Below are 19,899 nucleotides of genomic sequence, written 5' to 3' on the forward strand. Positions count from 1 at the left end.
TTTCTGTGCTCTTCTGGGGGCAGTGAGAGCTCTGTGATGAGTGTTTGTCTGCAGCCCTGTGCTACAGGAAGTCTTTCAGAGATTTCAGTGTCTAAACATTTCCTTTGTCACAGTTTTGTTCTGTGCTGTTACAAAGATCTCCTCTCCAGGGAAAAGCAGTGCTTGCAGAGAGAAATAAAGCAAAGGTTACCAGCTGCAAGCTCTCTGTGCCTTGGGGGTTTTGGGTAGCTCTGGGTCTCTCTGAAATGTCTGATTGAGGCACAGCCTCTCAAGGTAGAATTTATAGAAAGCATGAAGAACTTTTCATCTTTTGGGAGCAGCTGTGCTGGGAATAGCTGAGCAGGAGCAGTGAGGTGGGGATTTGAAGCTGATGAAATGGCTGCTTCAGCACTTGGCTTTTACTGGGAAGAGCCATGAGGGGGAGATTGAGACTGGAGATTAGGGAGGGATTCTTTACAGGGAGGGTGGGGAGAGCCTGGCACAGGCTGCCCAGGGCCAGGTTGGGCCTTAAGCAGCCTGGGCTGGTGGGTGTTGCCCCTGCCCATGGCAGGGGGTTGGAACTGGATGATCTTCAGGGTCCCTTCCAACCCAAACTGTTTGGACTCTGTGAGTCTGAGAGAGCCTCCTCAATCATTTCTGATCTTGGAAGTCCAGTGGCCTGTGTGTGGCTCATAGTTACTCTGCTCCTGCATAGGCTGTGTGTAGCACTGGGAGGCCCAGTGCCAGGCACTCAGCACCCTGTGCCCAGCATCACACAGGTGAGTTTGTGTGTACAGTGTTTCTGCCTGCAAAGGGCACACCAGGAATCCAGGGAAATGTGGGCAGGGGGCAGCAGACTTTTGCTGGGGGCTGCTGATGAGCCAGGAGCCCATTGGTGCTGCTTTGCTTTAGACCTAGCTTGGTGCCTTGAAGGCTTGTTTGAGAGGGTGAAGTTCCTTTTGGATAGAGAGGTGACTGCAGGGTTTGGGCAAAGCCAGGGAGGTCTGCTGGTGACTTGTGAAGCCTCCTGTGGTGTTGCTCCTGGAGTGCTTGACACCCTCTTGCTTGGTTAATGCCCTGCCACCTGCTGCCTCGGTGATGCTGTAACGAGGAGGGAGGGCACTGCTGGATCTCAGCAGTCAAAGATAGCTTCTGCTCGTTCCAGCAGGGTCTGGGCAGGGAGCTGTGGACTGTGGGGCTGTTGCTGAGAGCTCTGCCTATCCACTTTACTCCTGGTTCCTGTGTTTCCCCTGGTGGGAGTGAGGACAGCTGGGGTGTAAGCCAGGCAGTGTGTGGCTAAAGCCAGCCCCAGTGCTCAGCAAATGGTTTGTAATGACCATGCCAGGGAAAGGATTTCTCTCTCCAGGAGGAGCAGTTGAGCAGTGTCACACTGCAGGCTATGCAGTGGGATCAGTGATCCTGGATGAGGAACTCCAGCTGAAATGCTGAGTGAAAGTGGAAAAGCTGAATGTCATTGTGGGGCTGAGCCTCTGCAAGGGCTGAGCACTGAGAATCTGTCCCAGAAGCACTGAAAAATACAAAGCAAGCAGTAGGAAAAAAGTTGTTCCATGTATTGAGGACTGGGAGAGCATTTGGATGCAAATGGCACACACACAGATGGATGTGTGGCAGCAATTAGGCTGCAGAGCTATGAGCTGGGGCCTTAGCTGCCTTTCTTTAGGAGCAGCTATCAGCTGTTAGAGATTCTGCTCACAGCTTCTGCTGGCATTTGTGATTTAGATCCATCTCATTTGTACCTCTCTTCTGAATGCAGTTCTGACAAACAGAACTCTTTTTTCTGCTGTTGGTATTACGAGGCTATTGCTCTGGAGTCCTTTAGAACACAAAGAAATGTTGCCTGATGGAATTCCTAACAGTGATGTCAAATTTGTCCAAGCCTCTGAAGGTTTGCTGCTAGGAATTCTTGTGCAGTGTAATGAGCAACAGCTTTGGCATGCTTTGAGACAAGCAGACCAAGCTGATACTGAGTTTAAAGTGGAGGCACAACATGGCCAATGAAATACTGCCCCCAGAAATGGAGGTTTGGGTTTTGCCCAGCTGTACAAAAGCTTCCAAGTGCGTTTTTGGGGTGTGTTCAGAGACAGGCCCTCAGAGCTGCCCATCTTACTGATTGTCCTGAGGCTGTGCAGGGAGCAAATGAGCAGCACCAGTGCCCAGCTGGAGCTGAGTCTGGCTTCAGCTGCTGCAGAGAACAGGAAATGCTGCTGCAGATACACTGGTGACCAGAGGAGGACTGGGGAGAACCTCTGGCCTTTGTTGGGTGCAGGGGGAACAGAGTGGCCAAGGGGGAGAGAAGGCTGAGGGACTCAACCTCGTCTTTGCCATAGGGACAGGACAGTGAGCCCTAGGGCTGAAGTGCTTTGTTCTCTGGGGGGGTTTGCTAATCTGAGAAGTCCTGCAGCTCTTCACATCTGCTCACAAAAGGTGGGGTAAGGAGAGACACAATTCTGTGGCACCTGGGATCCCATCTTCCCTGGGGTGGTCCTTCTGATTCGTTGGTGGCTTGCTGTGGGGCTGTTTGCCTGCAGTCTCTGCAGTGATTAATCAGGATTTTGCAGCTGGCAGCCCATAGCAGTGCTAGAAAACACAAAGCCAGATCTAAACATTGCAACCAATCAGCTTACTCTGCCTGCCTGAGAGCTGTCTGTAGAGAGGAGTGCTCCTCAGCTCTGGGAGGTGTCAGAGGGGCTTGGCATGACCAGGACTTGGTGTAGCTCTGAGTTCCCTGGTGCCAGGGAGCGTTCTGTGGGAGGTGCACTTCCTGTGGCAGTGCTGGAGTTTGGCCTGGGTGAAAATGAACTCAGCCCTGTGTCTGCTGAGGAGCCCTGCACTGGAGCTGGTTTTGCAGTCACCATGGTGTTGGTGTGTGATGATCTTCACTGCTGAGCTGTGGAGACGTCGAAGGCTCTGGAGAATAGGGAAGGGTCTCAGTGAGGATCAGCTCTGCCCCACCAGCTCTGCTCCTTCTCCCTGTGCTTTGGTTTTGCCTTTGCTGCTGCTCTGTGTGTGAGAGCACAGGATGTTTCTGCTGTAATGCACTTCCACCTGCATGGCCCTGCAATAGGGAGGTCTTTCAGAATCCTTCCCAGGGGAGAGGTGGCTTCAGCACTGAAACCTCATGGCTGCTGTGGGATGGGAGCTCGTGGGAAGTGGAGGTGAGTCTATTTTACCGACTAGTCAGAGTGCTAAGTGGCTGAAGGAAAAAAGTGAGGCAGATCTGAGTGCTTCAGAGGGGAGATGAGAGGTCTGGCACTCCACTTCCTACTCAGAGCCTTGCTGCCTTGAGCAAGGTAGCAAGAAGGAGCTCAGCAAGGAGGTGCCCGTCTGGGAAATGAGGCAGGAGGTGTGCTGGAGTCCAAGGTACCTGGAAAATGGCTGGTTTAGTAACTGAGAGAAGGGGGGGAGGGCTGTGAGGAGCTGCTGGTTTCTTTCTCTCAAAATAGAAACCCAGTTTCTCAGCCTTGGAAGGCTGATGAGCTGCACTCAGTGCCAGTGTACACAGGAAGGGATGTCGGGGGGATTACAGCTGGAACTGAATCAATGACGGATTAATGTTAGCCATAAGCAGGAATTGCACTGGCAGCAGCGTGCTGCAGACCACACAGTTACGGGGGGGCAACTAAGCCCAGCCCCAAAGCAGCCTGTGAAGAGACAGAAGCTTTCTTCCTGGACAATGGGGGCTGCTCCTGCTTGAGCTGCATCAAGTGAAGTGGGCAGAGCCCGGCGGCAGTGCCCGGCGGCAGAGCCCGGCGGCAGTGCCCGGCATCAGAGCCCGGCATCAGAGCCCGGCGGCAGAGCCCGGCATCAGAGCCCGGCATCAGAGCCCGGCGGCAGTGCCCGGCGGCAGAGCCCGGCGGCAGAGCCCGGCATCAGAGCCCGGCATCAGAGCCCGGCGGCAGTGCCCGGCATCAGAGCCCGGCGGCAGTGCCCGGCGGCAGAGCCCGGCGGCAGAGCCTGGCGGCAGAGCCCGGCATCAGAGCCCGGCGGCAGTGCCCGGCATCAGAGCCCGGCGGCAGAGCCCGGCATCAGAGCCCGGCATCAGAGCCTGGCGGCAGTGCCCGGCATCAGAGCCCGGCGGCAGTGCCCGGCGGCAGTGCCCGGCATCAGAGCCCGGCGGCAGAGCCCGGCGGCAGTGCCCGGCGGCAGAGCCTGGCGGCAGTGCCCGGCGTCAGAGCCCGGCATCAGAGCCCGGCGGCAGAGCCCGGCATCAGAGCCCGGCATCAGAGCCTGGCGGCAGTGCCCGGCATCAGAGCCTGGCGGCAGTGCCCGGCATCAGAGCCCGGCGGCAGTGCCCGGCGGCAGTGCCCGGCGGCAGTGCCCGGCATCAGAGCCCGGCGGCAGTGCCCGGCGGCAGTGCCCGGCATCAGAGCCCGGCGGCAGAGCCCGGCGGCAGTGCCCGGCGGCAGTGCCCGGCGTCAGAGCCCGGCATCAGAGCCCGGCGGCAGAGCCCGGCATCAGAGCCCGGCATCAGAGCCTGGCGGCAGTGCCCGGCATCAGAGCCTGGCGGCAGTGCCCGGCATCAGAGCCCGGCGGCAGTGCCCGGCGGCAGTGCCCGGCGGCAGTGCCCGGCATCAGAGCCCGGCGGCAGTGCCCGGCGGCAGTGCCCGGCATCAGAGCCTGGCGGCAGTGCCCGGCATCAGAGCCCGGCGGCAGTGCCCGGCGGCAGAGCCCGGCACGTTTGTGGGCACACTGGAAGCAATATTTACAGGAGCCAGTTGTTTGAGTCAGGCAATGCAGCTCGTTGTGCCTGGGGCTGTGCAGGTACTGCTCCAGCCTGCACACATCTCCGTACCTGACCAGGGGCCATGAAGGAGCTGGGTTTGCAGCTGGGACTCTGCTGATACCAGATGAATTGGTTGGAACTGCAAAGGAGAAGGAAAATTGAAAGGGCTTCGTCTTTTGGTGATGTTTCTGGAAGGTTGAAGAACTCCAGTGTGAGGCATGAAGGAGGGGCAAGGGAGGTGCTGTAGGAGATGTTCTGTGCTGAAGTGAGCAGAAGGGGACCCCCAGACATGGGGTAGGAAGGGAGGAGACAGCAGTGATGGTTTGTGCTGGTACGAGTGAAGCTGGGGAGAGAAATGCTAACGGCTTTGAAGTCTCAGCAGCGATGGGGAGAGGCCAGGAAAGGAGCACTGCAGAAGTGCAGCCAGGAGGAGCTGCTGGTGTGTGCCAGAGCTGTGCTGTCACGGCTGAAGCAGTGCTTCAGAGCTCTGAGTTGCTGCCTTGGAGCAGCAGAAACGCTGGCGTCTCGGTGTCGCGTCTCAGCCCAGTGCTCTTTGGAACACAGAGGGATATGGAATGAGGAACGAGCACAGGATGGAACAAACAACTTGAGTCAGAGCTCCAGCCACCTGCTGCTGCAGGCAGCTCCACACCTGCCTCATGGACCACCTCCTGAAGATGCTGAGCTCTTTGTCCCACCACTTTTGCTGTTCCTCACTGCCAGAAACCTTCTGCAGCGTCCAGCCTCCTTTAGTCTTTCCCCAGCTGCTCTTTGGCTCTTGCAGTCTAATGCTTAATCAGCTGAGGTCTGGTCCTGGGCACACCTCTTGCTCTCCTGCTGCCTCTCAGGAAGCAAATGCCTGGAGCCCTCCAAACTGCAGGTGTTCAGATGCTTTGTCTCTCCTGGCAGGGTGTAAGCCAGGCAGGTCTGTTCCTCTTGAGGTGGTGTTTTCAGCATTGCACTGCTCGTACTTGTTTCTGCTTGGGAGTGTAGAGACTACAGTCAGAGACCACAGTCTGATGAGGAACTGGTGCTGCCATGGAGTGATGGAATGAGCAGTGGTAAACCACTGGTGGGGGGTTGGTGGTAACTCCAGGGCACTGATCCACACCAGTGTCTGCCCCAGCTGGCTGCAGGCAGGGCTTTCACCTTCTGCTTGCATTTAGGAGAGGTATGGGGTGAAGACATCAGAAGGGATTTAGCTTTGGACATGTGAAGTTGCCCACCTTGTTGGGCTGGAGGAGTGGGTGGGTCTCTGGTGTCCTGGGGAGCAGTGGCAGCACAGCCCCCAGGCTCCTGTGTTCACATCAGAGGGGCTCCCAGGGTAGAGAGTGAAAGCTCTGTTCATCCTTTGAACGTAGCCCAGGGCAAACTGTCCCTCTGCTGTTTCCACATCTGCCAGCACCCCCTAAATTGGCAAGCTGCATACAGAGGGCATGGCAGAACCCTTTAACAGGACTGTTCTGTGTAGAGTGAGTGGGAAAGGAAACCCTTCAGCTGAGGAGGAGACCCTGCCAGCATCAGGCAGGGACTGGAGTCAAACACATGGAGTGCCCAGCTCCTGTGCAGCCCCTGTGCTCAGAGATTATCAGAACCTCATGTCTGGTTGCATTGCTGGGATGGCAGAGGGCATCACTGCTTTGTCTGTGGCCTTGTCAGAGCAGCACAGCTAACCCCAAGTGTTTGCTGTTGTTTCCCAAAGGATTCACCCCCCCGAGTTCTTCAGGAAGAAGTACGCCGTGGACGAGGTGCACTACGTGACCGAGGTGAGCTGCCTGCCTCCTGTGAGAGGGGCTCTGCACACAGCAGCTGGGCATGGAGTTGCTGTCAGCACCTTTAGGAGGAAGGAAACAAGAAAGGTAATGGCTCCAATCTGTCTTTGTAGATCTGCAGTGTCCTGACTTCGAAGAAGCCTGCCGTGCTGCTCACCTTGGTGAGTCACTGCCCTGCAGAGGCCTCATTGTCTTCAGGGAGGAGATCAGCTTGGGCAGCATTGTCCTGCCCTGGCCTTCCTGTCCCTCACATCTCTGCTGCCTGGAGGCCAGGTCCCCTGTTCTTCTGGTCCCACCATGACCTCTGGCCTCACAGTCTGCATTCTCCCTGCCAGCCTGGGGCTTGTTTGGAGGGATTGAAGTACAGCTCCGTGTAAGGTCCCTTGCAGGCTGGCTGTGGCAGGTGCTGGCTGTGGCAGGTTCTGCCTGCTGCTGCTCGTTGAAGTGCTGCTCTCTGGCCCAGAGTCATTGTGCTTGGATCTCTTCCCTTGCAGCGTGGTGTCAACACTGACAGTGGCAGTGTCTCCAAAGAAGCTTCCTTTGAGGGCATCAGCCAGTAAGTGCCAAGCCCCTTGTGTACCCCAGTTGTTGCGTGGTTCTGTTGAGCTGCTCGGATGTCAGCCGGAGCGATGCTTTTTCCTGCTGACAAGATGCTGGCTGGCAGATCAAGTGCACTGATGGCTGTTGGGAGATGTCTGACATCTTTCTGGGGACCTGGAATACAGAGGGCAGATTTTGGAAGTGTCTTTTGCATCTGAGGTGATCCAGTGCCTCTCTGCTTGCTTCGAGTGTCTCCCCCAGAGCAGAGCCACCTCCTTGCCTGCATTTCCACTCGTGGAGCAGCTGGGGTTCAGATTTCAGAAGAAGAATCTTTAAGAGCAGTTTCTGTCTCTTCCTGACTTCCCTGTGCAGTGCTCAGGCAGGTGCCAGGCATTCTGGCATGCAGAGTCTCCTGCAGAGCTGGGGCAGAATCTCTGAGGTCACTTTTCTGCTGAGGTGTGCCCCTTGATGTTGTCTTTTGATGATGTTTGGTGCTCATGGGGTGCTGATCCCTGCCTGCATGCAGCAAATGAAACACATCACAGCCTGCTCTGGGATGTGGGGCTGCTGGCCTCAATTTTGAATTGAATACAGCTGCCTGTTCTGCTCTCCTAGAATGAGATCATTTTCCATTTTAGCTCAAGTGTGTAGCAAAAAAGATTCCCCCCCTGCTCCCTCCCCCCAGCTGCAAGGAACACTCCTGCTGGGGTGCTCAGGAGGTGCCTTTCTTTGTGATCTTTGACTGCCACTCACCCAGCTCTGGTTTTCTCCATCCATCCCTGCTGCCAGCATGTGAGCTCTGCACTGAGCATGGTGATGCACAGGGCTGGCTGCAGACAGAGCACACTGGTTCCATCTTTCCTCTGTGTCATGGCAGCTGAGGTCTGGGACCTTGTTACTGAACAGGGCAAGACAGCTGGCCCAGCCCAGTGAGCTGTGGGGAAGCAGCATCTCTGTGTCGGTGCTGCACACCTTTGGCATGGCTGCAGCTGAGTGTGCCCAAGCAGTACAGCTCAGAGCATGGCTGCTTGCACCTCAGGCATCATCATCATCACTGTTCTGAGCAGTGTGAGTACTCACAGCAGCCCATGCAACTCCTTACACATGCAGATCTCCTGCAGACACGCTCCTTGGGCACTGTGGGGGTCACCAGATGGTGATCTGGGGCTTCCATCCTCTTCCTCCCAGCAGCTTGTAGCTTGTTTGCACATTGCTCTCTGGGCTGTGAGACAGCTGATGAGGCAGCTGCAGAGTCAGCCTAAACCACTTTGCTGCTCTCCACCACTTCCTTCTCAAGCCCACAGTTCCAGTTTCTTGTTGCTTCCACAGTTAATGGCTCTTCATTGGGAAGTGATGGCTGTGTTGGTGCCCACAGGGGAGAGCTGTTGGGTGGTGGTGATTCAGTTGCCGAGGTGCCCTTCCCCTCTGCTTCGAGAAAGCTTTCCTGTTTGCAGGTCACCAACATAGAATCACAGAACTGTCAGGGCTGGAAGGGCCCTCAAGGCTCAGCCAGCTCCAACCCCCTGCCATGGGCAGGGACACCTCACACCACAGCAGGTTGCTCACAGCCACCTCCAGCCTGGCTGCAAACACCTCCAGGCAGGAGGCTTCCACCACCTCCCTGGGCAGCCTGTGCCAGGCTCTCACCACCCTCACATCCCATCTCAATCTCCCCACTTCTAGTTCTGCTCCATCCCCCCCAGTCCTATCCCTCCCTGACACCCTCAAAAGTCCCTCCCCAGCTTTCTTGTAGCCCCCTGCAGAGACTGCAGTGTGCTGTGACTTGTAGCTCTTGGTACCCTGCTGCCTTTGCAGTGGTGTCTGATTAAGAGTCCTGATGCTGAGCCCCCTGCAGCTTGTCCTTGCTGGGTGCTGTGAGAAGCTGGGAGCAGGAGCAGCAGGCTGGTAACCTTCCCCTTGTCAGGATGTGTTAAGTTCACGAGCACCTGTTTCTGAAAGAGGGCAATGCAGTGGGGTGTTTCCTGCTGCCTGAGGGTGCAGGAAGGCCCTGGAACTGTTAGAAGTTACTGCTAAATGATTGTAATCATTTTTTAATTGGATTTGTGCTTCTGTTGATCCCCTCTGAGGTACAAAGAATGGTTAATAACCTGGAATAAATCAGTTTTTCCTTCAGAAATGTGGGGAAATGAATTGTTGTCTTGCAGCACTCTTCTGAAGGTCTGTTGGGAGCCTTGGGGCATTTACATTCTCTTAAATGCCCTACACGAGGAGCCAACAGTCCTGAGTCAGACAAAAATGTCTTTGTTGCAGAACACTCCTTTAAACTGTAAGCAACCCCCCTTGAACAATGCTTGGCAATCCATTTGGGTTCCACTTCATTACTCAGCTTCTCACTCTGTTGGGCACTGCAGTGACTGTTTGGAGAGCCTCAGAACAGTTCCAGGAACTGCTAATGTAGAAAGTCAACAGAGAAATGGTGAAGTGCTGGGGGCCAAGGTGAGAGCTGCTGCTCTGCCTCCTCTGCAGGTGGGACAGAGGAGATGGTGTTCTCCCTGTGCTCTGAGCAAGCTGGTTTGTCACATGTCACACAGGCCTGGGAGGGTATCCAGCAAGGGGGAAATCACCACTGCCCTCTGTCTGCTTTCATTAGAGGCTGTTGGAGAAGCAAAGGTAAAACCACAGAACAATTTGGCAGGGACCCCTGAGGTCAGGCAGCACTGAGAGCAGTGAATGGGTAGCTGAGCATTTGATCTTGGTTAAAAGCAGGTCAGTAAGCAGGGCCTGAGCATGCCCTGCCTCTGCCTTCTGCAGCCTGCTTTGGTCTGCTGCCTTTGCAGAGGCGGGGGGTGCACAGTGAGGGTGGGGAGTGCATTCTGATCCATGCCCACACGAGGCCTGCTTTCACAAGCTTCCCCTCCTCAGAGAAGACAGAGTTCAACCCCAGTAAATAAATCTGTGGCCTCTGCTGCTGTGGGTCTGCCTGGGCTTTAATATTTGCATTTGTTTTCCTTTTGTAGGTTTAATGTGAACAACAAAATCCTCCATCCTGAGATTGCAGAATGGTGAGCTGCATGAATGTTTCTCTTGGAGGGCTGTGGGATGTGCAAATACTCTGTGCCACCACCTCAGAGGGCTGCCCTCAGCAGAAGCCTTCTCCTTGACTACAGGAGTTTGAATTTTAAGCTGTTTCATGTTGTGGAGTGGAAATCATGGACAAAAGTACAAGCAGGGCTGAGGAGCAGCGCTGCAGAGAGAGGAACTGGTGGAGCACTTCTGAAGCATGGTGCTTGGGTGTACACTTCTGTAGGTTGTGCTGGCAGCTAAGTCCCCTCTGTGTCAGAGGGAATCTGTGTGATAGGGAAAGCACTGAAGGGAATTCAGATTCCAGCAACAAAACTGGAGGTAGATGAAAGCCCTCTGGAGAGGTCCTGCTCTTTGTTCTTACTTCTCTAGGATTTGTTTGTTTGGTTCAATTATTATTGATGGAACTTTCCCCTGTAATTCCAGGGGAATTCTGCTGTAGCCTACCTGGAGCAGACGGGATCAGAAAGTGGGGCAGTGGCTAGGTACAGCAGTGGGCAGTGCAGTGGTTGGTAACAGAAGGCATGGAGCTGTCTCTGCCCCCCTGCTGGGGTCACCAGGCAGCTGCTGTGGTTTGGAATGCCTGGTAGGAGGCAGTGCAGGCAGGTGAGAGTCGCATGGTGACTTCTCGAGGGGAGTTCAGAGCAAAGCCTGTATCCAGGCTCAGAAGCAGGCACAGCTCAGCATCTCCTGAGCCCTGAAGACGAGGGTTGGGTGTTTGGGGATTGGTTTGGTTTCATTTTCTCCTCTAGAAGCACATGAAGGGAGTGGACATCTGTGAGCACTGCAGCTGGGGTTCTCAGTCTCCTGTTTGGGTTGTTTTCATACCAAGCAGAAACAGCATTTCTTCAAGTGCCCCCTTTTGAGGTGTTGCAGATAGGTGGGAGCTGAGGTTGTGCTGAGCAGAAATTCTGCAGCTCTGGGGATTTCATTATGTAAACTAGCTTCAGGCTGTGCTTGGGAAGTGAATGGAGTGCACTTGTAGAGATGTGTTTGAAGCAGTGTGGGAGCCACAGCACAAGCAGAAGTGCATTGCTTTTATTCCCAATTTGTTGCTGAATGAGGTGACAAAAGGTTGGCTGGGCCACTCCTTTAGGAGCATTAAGGTCCTGCAGGCTGATGCTGGAGCTGCTGGTGAGCCCCCTGCCTTGGGTGAGCCAGTGCCAACAGAACCTGCCTGCCGGGAGTATTGTAGCAGCTCCTTGCTCTGGAGGGGTGCTTGAGCTCACGTTAGCAGAGGTGATGCACATCATTTCAGGATTGTGACTTTGTATTCTTAAGCTGTGAAGCTGCAGCCTAACCTGGGTCTGTTCTTTCCTTCCAGTCGTGTGATTAAGACAGACATGGAGCTGGAAGTCCTGCGCTACACCAATAAAATCTCCAGCGAGGCTCATAAAGAGGTAAGAGGTCCTTCACCGGTCGCCATTCCTGTTCCTGGGGCAGCAGTGCTACTCAGAAAGTGTTCCAGCAACCCTGGATTGCTCACTAATAAAATAATGGAGAGGCTGGATAGAAATGAGAGGATAATATCCCTCCTATTGCAGCCCAGTAATGTACCCTGCATTGCCCTTGAACTCACTGCTGCCTCTGTGATGTGTGAGAAGTGAAGCGTGCTCGGGGCTGAGAGCTGCAGCCCCAGCAGAAGGTGACCTGCTGGGAGCCTGCCTCCCCTGTCTGACAAATGCCTGCACAGTGATGGAGAAAGAGGGGGGCAGGGTGATTGTGCTGCCCTGGCAGCAGGTGCAGCTCTGAGAGGTTTCACTGGCAGGCTCTTGTGTGAGTGAGGGCAGTGCAGGGATTCCTTAGGCTGCTCCTCAGAGGTGCTTCATGGTGCTGCTCTTTGACACAGCAGCGTGGCAAAGACAAACCCAGGCCCTCGGCACGGCTGCTCGGCCTGGCCCTAGCCCTGATGACAGAATCAGCTCACGTGGCAGTCCTGTGCTCCATGGAGCCATGCAGTCAGGAGTGCTGAGCAGCAGCCAGAGGCAGCTTCTAAGGTTACTGACTCAGCTGTTGTCTTTGCTTCTGCCCCTCAGATTTCTAAGCTGGGAAGTGTAAGAAGTGTTTTGAAGTGAAGATTGTAGAGCTGCAAAGTCTGGGGATTTTCAGTCATTCTCCTTGGTCCCTCATCATCCTTGAATAATCTTAGCAGATCTGAGAATTCCTTCTGCAGAGCAGCTGTCCAGAGCTGTTACAACACAGAAACAGGCAAAGAAATCAAACTGGTGCATGTTCTCAGCAGATAAAACCCAACCAAATCAGCCTTCTGTGCTGTGGAACAGTGTCAGCTCCAGTAGCTTCCTGTTGGTGCAGCCTGCAGAGTATCAAAGTGAGTCTCCCTCTGTAGTGTGTGCCAGGTCACAGTTCTGTTTTGCTGCTGTTTCACAGGAGTAAAACAAAAGGCCTGGCTGCCAAGTTCAGCAGAGCTTTCAGAGGCAAACGGTGATGGTGTGATGAGCTGCACTTCGCTGGGGCGCAGCAGCTGGCAGCTGCACTTGCTTTATGGCTGCAGACTGCAGGCATGTCTGGAGATGAAGACCAGTCTGATCTCTAATGTAGCTTTAAAATGGGTCTGCTGATGTAAATGAAGTGCAGGTGATACTTTTGCAGGGCAGGTTCCTCTGGAGGTGCTCAGTCCTAGGTCCTAGGTGTATAAATGTGAGATGCCCTCCTGCTCTGAACATCCCCTGTTAATATGTGTCTTGCAGGTAATGAAGGCAGTAAAAGCAGGCATGAAAGAATATGAGCTGGAGAGGTAAGAGCTCCTTCACTAATTGCCATAAAAAGCAGAGAGGCTGTAGCAGGGGTGGCAGCAGTAGCTGAGGCACTGCTTCAGCTGAGGCTGGGGGCTGGTTGCTGTCTGCAGGCTGCTCTGAGCATTAGTTCATTATTTGAGGCAGTGCTTCACGAGTTCCAGACGTGCCTTTGATGATAGTTGATGACTTCTCAGTGATGCTTTAGTGTAGCATAATTCTCTTCCTGGGGGTGTAGTGCTGTGCAGAAGCTGTGGGAAGTAGCTGCTGTTATTGTTTGGAGCCATCCAGTATAATGATGTTTATGGGTAAGCATTGCCCTCACACTTGCTGTGCTTGGAAGCCTGCAAGTATGAGTGTTTAAGAGCCTTGTAAAGGCTGCACTCAGTTACATTTGTCCAGCAGTTCCAAGCTGGCTTTGCCTGTGCTTAGCCTGCACAAGGAGCTCGTCTCACAGATGTGAGGGATCTTACTGCAGTTGTGACAGAGTCCCCAGGAGCCCCATACACATGTCTGGTGCCGCACCTAAGCGATGCGTCTGGGTACAAGCAGAGTATTGCCTCCTCTTTTACACTGATGTTTCTGTTGGATCAGCAGCAGCCTGCCTTGCAAAGCATGGTTTGATCACCAGGTCCATTTCCTTTCAGCTCACATCCTGTGTTTCCCAAGTGTTTGCATGATGCAGAACTAGCCAAGGGCAGCCCCATCCCAGTTACTGGTGCTTCTGGGCAGTCAGCCTGTGGAGGCAGGCTGATCCAGTGCCCAGGAAGGGAGAAGGAACGTGGCCTCATCAGCTGCTGCCAGGGCTTCAAAGCAGCTCAGGCCCCCACATAATGCAGCATGGCAAACTGCTGTTACAATTCAGCAGTTAACTGTTCCCCAAACCCTGTAGGCTGGTGGCTATGGGTTGTGCTTCAGACTCTGGCTGCATTTCCCACCAGGTAACAGGGGGAGAGGAATCCATTGCATCCCTGCCCCAGGGATTTGGGAAGGACTCTTGTGTTTGTGTTCATTTCCTCACTGCCCACGGAGCAGGGTTTGTCCTCAGATGCCCTCCTCTGCTGTGGCCCTGGCAGGCTGGTTTGTGTCCCACAGCAAATGCACGCAGAGTCTGCTGGCGCCCTGTGAGGTGCACTGCAGGGTTCACTCTTCTCTGCCCAGATTCCTCCACACACCTCAGCCCTTTGCAGAGTCATTTGTGTCTTTCAATTAAGAAAGTAAATAAATTGGAAAGCTGTCTATGAAACCTATTTAAAGTTGCCTTCTGCTCTCCCATATGTCTTGCTAGATGAGGCTGCTGGAGAGAGCTGGAGGTTATTGCACTAATGAAGGAGGGCTTGGCAGCCTACCTCCAGCGTCTGCAGGCAGGCTGTGATGAGAACTTCAGGTTCTGTAGCTGGTGGGAGCCAGCCCAGCTCTGCTGTCTTTCCCTTATTGCTTAGGGGAAGAGTGTCCTAAAAATGTAAGGCTGTCATTTCCACACCTGCCTGGCACAAAATGTGGAGTCAGAATGTTGATAAGTGAAGTTAGGAAACAGCCTAGGAAATACCTCCTGTGCGTGGAGAGAAACGTCAGTGTGGGCTGAAGAGGGAAGGTGCAGAGACCTGGGAAGAGCTGGCAGCCCAAGCTGGCATTCAGATAGTGCAGGAGGGTTGCTCTGGCTCTGGGCCTGGGTTTTTGGCTTTGATTTTCTGTTGGGGTTCTTTTTGGAGGGGCTGTTGTGGGATTTTCTGATGTTTGGGGGGGGTTGTCTGGCTGATGTTGAGGTAGGTTTGTTTCATTGCTGGGCGGTTTGTGTGTGGAGGTTGGGGTTTTGTGTGGTTGGGATTTTTGTTTGGGTTTGGTGGGGTTTGGTGTTTGTGGGGGGAGGTGTTTGGTGTTTCTTGGTGGTGGGTGGGTTTTGTGTGTGGAGAGGGTGGGCAGCTTGCATTCTGCAGCTCTGGGGCACCTGAGATGTGAGGCTGCAGAGCCAAACTTCCTGCTCTGTACAGCTTTCTCAGGAGCATTCACACTTGTATTGTAGAGAGGAATCTTTTTCCTTCTCTGGTGTTTCTATGGTTTCCACTCCCTTTGTGAAAGCCTCCTGAATTGTGTAGCCCTCTTCTCCAGGTGCCTCTGTGCTTCCCTCTGTGAAATGATGAATTCTTGAAATGAATGCAGAGATCTCCTGCACTGTGGCCAGTGACCCCCACTCTCGCTCTGCTTGGCTTCCTGCTTTGGCACTGTGGAGCAGAGCGAGGGGTACAAAGCTGCTCTGACCCTGTCTGCTAGGAAGGATAATGCCAGAGGTCCCCAAAGCAATTACAGTGTTCCAATAGAATAGAATTAACCAGGTTGGAAAAGACCTTTGAGATCATTGAGTCCAGCCTATCACCCAGCACCATCTGATCAACTAAACCATGGCACCAGGCTCTTTTTAAGCACCTCCAGGGACAGTGACTCCACCCCCCCCGGGCAGCACATTCCAGTGGCCAATTACTCTTTCTGGGAAGAACTTTCTCCTCTCCTCCAGCCTAAACCTCCCCTGGCACAGCTTGAGACTGTGTCCCCTTGTTCTGGTGCTGGTTGCCTGGGAGAAGAGACCAACCCCCACCTGGCTACAACCTCCCTTCAGGTCCTCAGCATTGCCTTTGTTCATTCAGACAAGCAGCCTCCCTGCACAGGAGGAGTCATTTTCCTTCTGTATCCTGCAGCAGGAGCCTGTTGCCTGGCCTGGCTGGTCTCAGAGGTCTCTTCCAACCTCCACAGTTCCGTGCTCCTGTCAGTGTATAAACAGCACAGAAAGCCAGCTCTGTGTCTGGGAGTGGGGTACTCTCTGAGGAGTCATTTGAAGGAAGTGAGGTAAATGCTGGAGCAGTCCCTCAGTGAGGGAGGATGTTCTAATGTGAGTGTTGTAAGCTAGCTTCAGGAGCACAGTGGCAGCGTCCCTCATGGCTGAGGTGTGCTGCTGAAGGATTTTGCAGCAGTGGTGTGTTACCACTGAGATACATCAAAAACTAACTCATTTAAGTGCCAGTCTAATCAGCCCTGACTCCTTTTCTTGGTGTGGTGTTATTTAAGTTTATGTGATGGGCTGACTGAGGGAGCCAGCCCAGGCAATTATCCACCAGCAGCAATTCACAGCGTGTGCGATTGCAGAGGCAGTTGGTGGGTCAGAGCCTGGGCTTCTCTCAAGTAGTTTGTTTAGCATTTGTGCTTAGCTCATATTTAATTAATCTTCTTTAATTAAAGGCTCTTAATTAGGAAGCTGCCCTGTAGTGGATGTATAGCTAAAACACAGCAAAATGGTAAAAGAAGCCTTCAGCACGAGGAGGGTGAGAAAGAATCTGTGACTTGAGCTGGGTTGAGTGAGTGTGTGAAGGACAGCACTGGGGGGGCAGCTCTGTGCCCGGCCACCCGCTGCTCTGTGCTCTGCTGCAGGAGGAGATACCTTCTGTAGGTCAGTGTTCATCCACGGCTGGAGTGCTGCCCCTTCACCTGCTTCACACCTACCAAATGATCTTGAGCCTTCTGTGCACTCTCTGGTTTGTTCCTCTTGGGTGGAAGAGAGCTACAGATGGCTTCTTGGGGCTGCTGATTTGCCTGGGGAATGACTTGCAAGTGTTTCCTGTAGCAACAGAAGAGCCATGCAGCTGCTGCAGGCATTGCCCACTCTGCTGGGGTTTATCCTGTCCCTAGCAGCACTGAAGGGCTTGTGACAGGAGAGAGTGCACAGGCCTGGGCTGCTGGAACGGTCAGGTGCTCCTTGTTGCCTGGCTGGTGCAGGGCAGCACTAAGCCAGGCCTAGCTGCTCAGTGCCGTGCCCAAGATCCGCCTGCCCGTGCAGGGCCTGGAGCTGGGTGATGGTTAAGGCCCTTCCCTGCTCAAGCTGTTCTGTCTCTCTGTGGTGGCAGTCTCTGATCCCTCTGCAGAGCTGCAGGGAGCTGTGATTCCAGCACCTGGGATCCAAGCCCTTGGATCCTGATCCTGCAGAGTGGGCTCTGTTAAGACAAAGGAGCAGTTAGCTGGTGTGAAGGGCTGGGACTGTGACCTGTGCTGTCAGGAGTGGGCAGCCCTACCCTGCATGTTGTTTCCATGGGTAAAAGCAGCAAAGCAAGAAGCATCTGACCATGGCTGTCAGGTGATGCCTGATCCTGCAGCTCTGGGGCACTGCTGGGCTCATTATTGGCTTGCTGGGGGAAGCCACTTCTTCCCCACCTGTCTGCTTGCTTTCTGTAAGCTTAGCTTGCCTTTCTTTCTTGTGACTGTGAATGCTTTGGTGCTCAGGCTGCTACCAGTGATGAAGGGCCATGAGGGGCTGTGATGAAGGGCCATGTGTGCTCCATATGATCCAGCCAGCTGGAGAGGTTCCTGGGTGACACTGGTTCTGCAGGTAGGGCTTTAGGGGGGGAACTTGGAGTTTATTCAGAGCCTGTGGCAGCCAGGTCAAGAGCTTGTTGCCCAGTTGTGCAGGCTGCTCCCCAGTGTGCAGTGGATCCTTGAGGTCTGCACAGGCACGCAGGGAGTTGTGGGGGGTCTGTAGTAGTTCCTACCACACTTAACTCCACTCTGCTGTAACCCTAACTTCAGGAATAAAATGGCAAGGAGGCAGCTGCAGAGGTTTTCCCTTCTCAGTGCTTGCAGGCTGTTTTTGCACCTTGCCTGTCCTCCAGCCCAGGCTGCTGCAAGTTCTTGCTAAGTGCTGCCCCTGGTTGCAGGCAGAGCTCCAGCTCTGAGGCGAGCTGCTGTCATGTCTGCAAGGTCAAATTTCACCCTGCAAGTCTGGGAGTGCTCTCCTGGATTATGGCTCTCATCTCTCCTTTATCTCTCTCTCCTTTGCTCTGGTAGAGCAAGCTGAGCATAAACCATCCATGCTATGTCACCAGGAAAGATAAAGCAGCCAGAGTGATTTTGCTCCCCTTTGGGCGTTCCCTCCGAGTGGAATGCTGCTGCTTGCCAGCTCCTGCTTTGTGTTGTGCTTCCCATGCTCCTGGGAAAGTCACTGGCTGCCCTGGCAAATCATCCTGGAAAGCATGGCTCATGATCCAGTTCCCTGCACTGGACTCTCAGCTGGGGCAGAGCCTTTGCAGGCCCCTTGCGTGTGTGTGGTGCGGGAGGATGCCCGCGGCAGCCAGGGCGCAGGCTGGGAGCGGCGCTGGGTTGTGCCTGGGCCCTCACTGCTCTTTGGCTTAGGATTTGGGGTTGTCCAGCAAGAGAGCAGTGCTCCAGGAACGCTCAGCAGCGTGCCAGGCTGCTCCCTGGCTGAAACAGTGCCACCTTCCAGCTCATGGCACAGCGTTCCCAGCAGCCCTGCTGATGGTCCTTTGCCTGCATGGTTGCTGTTTGCCGGCACCATCCCTCCGGGCAGAGCTCTGCAGGGCTCTGCTGTTGTGACCAGGGCTGGGATCGCTCTGCTGCACCTCTGCTGTCCCAGCAGCAATGAAGACTGCATGGGTGAGCCCGGGGGGGGTCACGGAGCAGTGGGTGAGCCCGGGGGGGGTCACGGAGCAGTGGGTGAGCCCAGGGGGGGGTCACGGAGCAGTGTGTGAGCCCGGGGGGGTCACAGAGCAGTAGCCCGGGGGGGGTCACGGAGCAGAGCAGAAGGAGCTGAGCTGGCAGCCAGGAGCGATGGGGACTGGAGCGGCAGTGGCGCTCGGGACGATGCGGGGCAGCAGAGGTGCTGTTTCTGCTGAAAGGGATTTGCCCCTATTGAGAGCTCCTCAAAACCCAACATCCTTTCTGGTTACTTGGGTTTTGCTGTCTACAGCTCCTCCAGAGCAGATCAAACTGAGCCTTGAGGCAGTCATGGGAAGGGAGGGGTATGAAGAGCTTTGCTGACAGCTGTCTCTGTGTCTTCCAAGTCATCTCCTGAAACCTGCCTGCTTCAAAGAGCCAGGGAGGGATGTGAAGTGTGAAGACTCCACAAGTTAATCCCTTAGTGTTGAGGTGCCATGGCCTCTCCCTCGGTACCATGCCCCTGGGAGCTGTCACATCTGCCGGCAGCTCAGCACTGCAGTCCTGGTCTTCATTTCCAGATGAGCCTTGCTGTGGCATCCTCCTGGCTCTGGTTAGCAGGTGATGGTACAGCTGGGTGTAGCTGCTTGGGTGGATCTGCCAGACCCTGAACAGGCTGTGGCTTCTCTGCAGAGGAGCCTCTGGCCATGCAGACCCTGTGAGCTGCCTAGAGAGCACCTCAGCAGCCACTTTTGGGTCCCTGCCTCACAAAGGGAGTGTTGGAAAGGTTCCAGGAGCTGGAGAAGGTTTCGCTGGTAGACTTGAGGCCCAAAACGTGTCTGCATCTTGCTGAGTTAGGTGGAGTCCTGCTTCCTCACCCTGCCTGCCCTGCCCAGCCCAGCTGCCTGGCTCAGACCTCATCAGCACACCCTGAGTGCTGGAACCTGTGCTGCCCCTCAGCGGGGAGGGTGTGCATGCCCCATCTGACAGACCACTGCATGATTCTCAAGGAGCAGCTTAAGTATTCCAGAAAGCATCAGGGGCAAATCAGGCTCTGTCTTGTGACCCCAGCTTCCTTCCAGCCTGAGCTGCTCTGGTGCTTCTGCTTGCTCTGTGCTGTGGCCAGGAGGTCGAAGTGCAGGCCCTCAGCTTGCCACTGCAGGGGAGCTTAGGAAGGGTGGGTGCTGGTGCTGGCATCCCCTGAGGAAGGGTGGGTGCTGGCATTCCATGGCACTGGGCTGTTGTGTGCTGTGTGGGTGGCTCTGTGTTTGCTAAGTAGCATAACTGCAGATGAAAGTTTAATGATCTCTCCAAGGCAAATCCTCCCTCCCATGGACTTAAACTTGCATAAGAAAAATGGAAATTCATAAGGAGTGTAAAAATTGGCTAAAATTAAACCCCATTTATTTTTACCCTATTTATTCTTCTGCATAATCAAATCTCCCCGTGGGTCTTTGGGACATGTGTGGAATAATTACAGCGTGGCAGTGGTGCTTTAGTTCAGCTGCTAGGGGGAGGGCAAACACTGTGGTTGTGCTGCAGGCTCAAGTCTGGGCTGTAGAGAAAATCTCATTGCAGGGCTCTGTTGCTGTCAAGTGCAAAAAACCTGTGACCCATGGCCTGGTCCCTGTGGGAG

At 54.5% G+C, this 19,899-nt stretch overlaps 1 protein-coding gene across 1 annotated transcript in view; it reads left to right on the top strand.

Moving 5' to 3' along the window:
• PEPD (peptidase D) overlaps nucleotides 1–19,899 on the top strand; it is an 81,567-nt gene that overhangs the window by 9,396 nt on the left and 52,272 nt on the right. The window contains exons 4-9 of the mRNA XM_068161681.1: nucleotides 6,426–6,489; nucleotides 6,609–6,656; nucleotides 6,990–7,051; nucleotides 10,014–10,058; nucleotides 11,402–11,477; nucleotides 12,786–12,832. Of these exons, the coding sequence (XP_068017782.1) occupies nucleotides 6,426–6,489; nucleotides 6,609–6,656; nucleotides 6,990–7,051; nucleotides 10,014–10,058; nucleotides 11,402–11,477; nucleotides 12,786–12,832 (342 nt within the window). The remainder of the gene's footprint in view (nucleotides 1–6,425; nucleotides 6,490–6,608; nucleotides 6,657–6,989; nucleotides 7,052–10,013; nucleotides 10,059–11,401; nucleotides 11,478–12,785; nucleotides 12,833–19,899) is intronic.

Source organism: Melanerpes formicivorus, unplaced genomic scaffold (assembly GCF_026170545.1).
Source record: "Melanerpes formicivorus ecotype bairdi unplaced genomic scaffold, bMelFor1.0.p_v2 SCAF_59, whole genome shotgun sequence".
Lineage (NCBI taxonomy): Eukaryota > Metazoa > Chordata > Aves > Piciformes > Picidae > Melanerpes > Melanerpes formicivorus.